Source organism: Phymastichus coffea, unplaced genomic scaffold, assembly GCF_024137745.1.
Source record: "Phymastichus coffea isolate CEN01 unplaced genomic scaffold, Cenicafe_Pcof_1.1 PCOF00026, whole genome shotgun sequence".
In the NCBI taxonomy this organism is placed as follows: domain Eukaryota; kingdom Metazoa; phylum Arthropoda; class Insecta; order Hymenoptera; family Eulophidae; genus Phymastichus; species Phymastichus coffea.
This window is the reverse complement of record NW_026706837.1, coordinates 2,054,614-2,058,145: the sequence shown is the minus strand read 5'-3', so window position 1 is coordinate 2,058,145 and position 3,532 is coordinate 2,054,614. Positions and strand designations below refer to the sequence as shown.

The window sequence follows — 3,532 nt, the reverse complement described above, 5'->3', positions numbered from 1 at the left end:
ACATTTCGGACGCGAGAAAACGTACGATCGCATAGCGCGCGAGTACTTCTGGCCTGGCATGTGGTTTGACGTGCAGGGTTTTGTGCAGTCTTGCCCGGCCTGCCAGAGGTACAAACTAGAACAACGCGCGCCACAAGGTGTGATGAGCAAGCGTGTGGTGGAACGTCCGTGGGCAGTGATTGCCACGGATGTTGTCGAACTGCCCCGCAGCAAAAATCGTTACAAGTACCTGGTGGTTTTCCAGGACTTGTTTACGAAATGGGTGGAGTTCAAACCACTGACAGTCGCGACCGGTAAGATGTTAGGATGCGCGCTCGAGGAACTTATTTTATTCCGGTGGGAAGTTCCGGAGTATTTGGTTAGCGACAGTGGTAAGAACTATTGCGGGGCGGACTTCATGACCGTACTCAAAGAGTATGGGATTGAACACGTGCCCTGCCCACCCTACCATCAACAGGCAGACTTTTGTGAACGTGCGATCAAGACGTTGAAGACCATTATCTCCATTTTTGTAGATCATGATCATTGCGACTGGGATAAGCACCTGCACGAGTTTCGGCACGCTATAAATACGGCGGTACAGGCGAGTACAAAGGTGTCACCGGCGTTCCTCAATTTTGGTCGGGAACCGCGTCAAGCGAAGAGCCTGCGTAGGGAAGTAGAGGTGCGGGGCCCTTTTGTTCGGTGGTCTCCTGAGGAGTGGGCGGACCGGCTGAAGCGCCTCAATGCTCTGAGGAGCCTGGTGGTCAGGCATATTGAGCAGGCGCAGGACAGGCAGAAGCGCCACTATGATCGTGGCCGCCGGTTCGTTCAGTTCCAAGAGGGAGATTTGGTCTTGCGACGCTCCCACACTCTGTCCAACGCAGCGCTAGGTAGGAACGCCAAACTTGACCCTTTGTATATCGGTCCGTATAAGGTGCTGGAGGTGCTGTCCCCAGAATTGTATATTCTGACGACGGATAGCAAGAAGCAGGTGGACCGCGTACACGTGAAGGAGTTAAAGCGATATGTCCCTCCGCGGTCGAACCGAGCGACAGCGTGTGTGTAGAAACGGCCAATAGTTTGTAAGTCGGCGAATGGTGGGTTGAGTTTTGCGTTTTTTCAGTCGTGCGAATCGTGAGTGTTTTCTTTTTGTCGTCACTCTTGTCTATGATGTGCTGGTATTGCATGTGGTCGTTGTGGTGTCCAGACAGAGGATTATGGGATGGGCTCTAGATTGGGTTGATTTGGTTGGTTACAGGTCCAGCAGCATGTCACTGGCGGACGAGATCCGCAAACTGGGAGCCCTCGTCGGGACGGACAGCGGGTCTGGAGGTGAGGGGTCGGCCCCGACCTCGACACTGGAGCCATTGGAAGGCTCCGCGGCGGGCAGTGATGCCGCGGCGGAAGCCAGACTGGTGGCCAACTCGGTTGTTGAGGTGAGTTCTGCGCGGTTCGGGGGGAGTGTGGCCTCGGTGGCCGCCGTGATGCCCTCCGAGCCCCGGGACAGTGGGCCTTTCCCCGTTCGTGGGTCTGGCGAGCCATGTCCGGAGGTGGAGGACGCCTCCATGTCCGCGTCTGCTGGGGACGCGCTGGAGCTCGGCAGCGGAGCCGCGCAACTGGAGCTCGCGGCGTACCTGGAGGAGGAGCCAATTCCCTTGGCGACTCCTTCCGGGGCGTCGTTTTCCGCTGTCCGATCTCTGCCGCGTGCTGAGCGGCTGGCGCGGGAACGCCGGGCCAGTGAGGCCTTGGTGGCCAGGATGGTCCCGGTGGAGGTCTCTCCACTGAGGGGTAGGTCGGAGTGGGACAATAGTCTCAACTCCGGCCCGGCTCGCCAGGCACTGCCGTTGCAGAGGGCGCTGGCCAACCTGGCCGCCCGTGGGCCGCGGCAGGGAAAAATGGTGGAGCGCCTGTACGCGGGCTCGCCCATGGGGCTCCGGACGGCACGGACCCGGGGTCTGCAGGCTCTCGTTGAGCCGCGCAACCCCGGTCTGAGCACCGAGGTACGGTGTCCGGGAGCCCGGAACGTGCTCCCGGCGATTTGGGAGGAGCCGCGCCCATCTCGCGGCCACTCGAGAAGGGATGAAATCCCTCTCGAGTATTGTTTCCTCCCGGCGTCGGGGGTACAAGCGGAGCAGCCGAAACGTGTGGCGCTCCCAACTGTCGCGACCGGGGGCCGGGGCCTCTACCCTCCCGCGGGATACGAGGAGGAGGCGATCCCTCAACCGTCCCGTAAGAAGAGGTCTGGGCGGCTGCCCGATTTCACCAGGGACGTAGAGTTCCGCTACATCGGTGAGAAACCAACTCCTCGACAGGAGGGGGTTCCTCAATACCGATCGTTGGCGGGGCCGGACGCGTCCGGTGAGATTGGGTGCCCCCAGAAGGAGACGGTGAGGGCCGGTTCCCCATTTGTGGGAAACTCGGATTCGTTTCCACCCGCGGGATTGGTGAAGGAGGTCTCGTTGACGCCTCCATCCGAGGCTCGGGTTGGTCTGGTGCCGGAGGCCGCAGCAACCGCGACACCTTCACCCACCCTGGAGACGGGTTTGTCCGTCCCCGCCTCGGTGTCGTCTTCGCGTCGGGTCGTGGGTGACGATGGCATCGTCTACCGCCTTTGCGGTGACGGCCATTTTCGCACTGTGACCCGAGCGGGGGGGCGGCGCGCGACGAAGGGGGTTGAGGCCAAGCGGGTCTCTCCAGCGCGCACCGCGGTCGACCATCAGACCGCCGATGGCGCGCTGGCAGGCCGGTGTCAGCTGCCTCGGCCCGGGTCCGGAGCCGCTGTCGCCAAGCAGGGCACGCCATCGCCCACCTCAGTGGCGGCTAAGCGTCGGGCTCGACGCCGGCTTCAGGCTGAGATCCGGGCTAGGGTCGAGCGGGGCTCGCCAACCATGGAGCCGCCAATGCTCCCGACGGCACAAGCGGCGCTATCAACATCTGTGGCGCCGGAGACGCCACTACCATCTATGGCGTCGGTGACGCCATCACCACCATCGGTGTCACCCGTGCCGTCGGCGCCGAGGCCGTCCTCTCGTGTGAGGGCCCTGGCCTATCTTGCAAGGCTGTCCCGAGAGGATCGCCTGCGCCTTGTGGAGGAGGCTAGCCTAATATCGCAGCCTCCCGCCCGCGAGGGTGGCCAGTAGGTGAGGCCACGCGAGACCCAAAGTAAGTGGCGCTCTGAACCCCGCAATGACGCATGTTTCGTTTTCGGGAGTATCGTTAGGGGATATCGTGTGATCCCCTGTATTTGTAGTTTCTTTTGTTGTCCCGTTATAGGTAGTGATGACCCACCATTCCTGTTCGCTCGTGGTCAGCGAGATGCGAGGCTCCCCGGGCAGAATTGCCGTCGGGCCGAGTTTGCACTCGGGACCCAGCCCGGGTGTGACACACGGACGATGAGAGCGGGGGATAGCTCCCGATCCTGGTACAGGATCGGTTGCTACGGAGGGGCTGTGACGGAGAATTTCGGCTTGCCGGCTTCTCCTTTGTCTCTCTCTCGTCCGTTCGTTGCGCCCGGGCTGAGGGTGTATTTGTATACACTCTCATACCTACA

At 61.4% G+C, this 3,532-nt stretch overlaps 1 protein-coding gene across 1 annotated transcript; it reads left to right on the top strand.

Moving 5' to 3' along the window:
• Nucleotides 1-1,199: 1,199 nt before the first annotated feature.
• LOC131675584 (uncharacterized) lies at nucleotides 1,200-3,122 on the top strand. The gene has a single exon (XM_058954617.1). The coding sequence runs from the start codon at nucleotides 1,200-1,202 to the stop codon at nucleotides 3,120-3,122; it is 1,923 nt and encodes a 640-aa protein (XP_058810600.1).
• The last annotated feature ends 410 nt before the right edge of the window (nucleotides 3,123-3,532 follow it).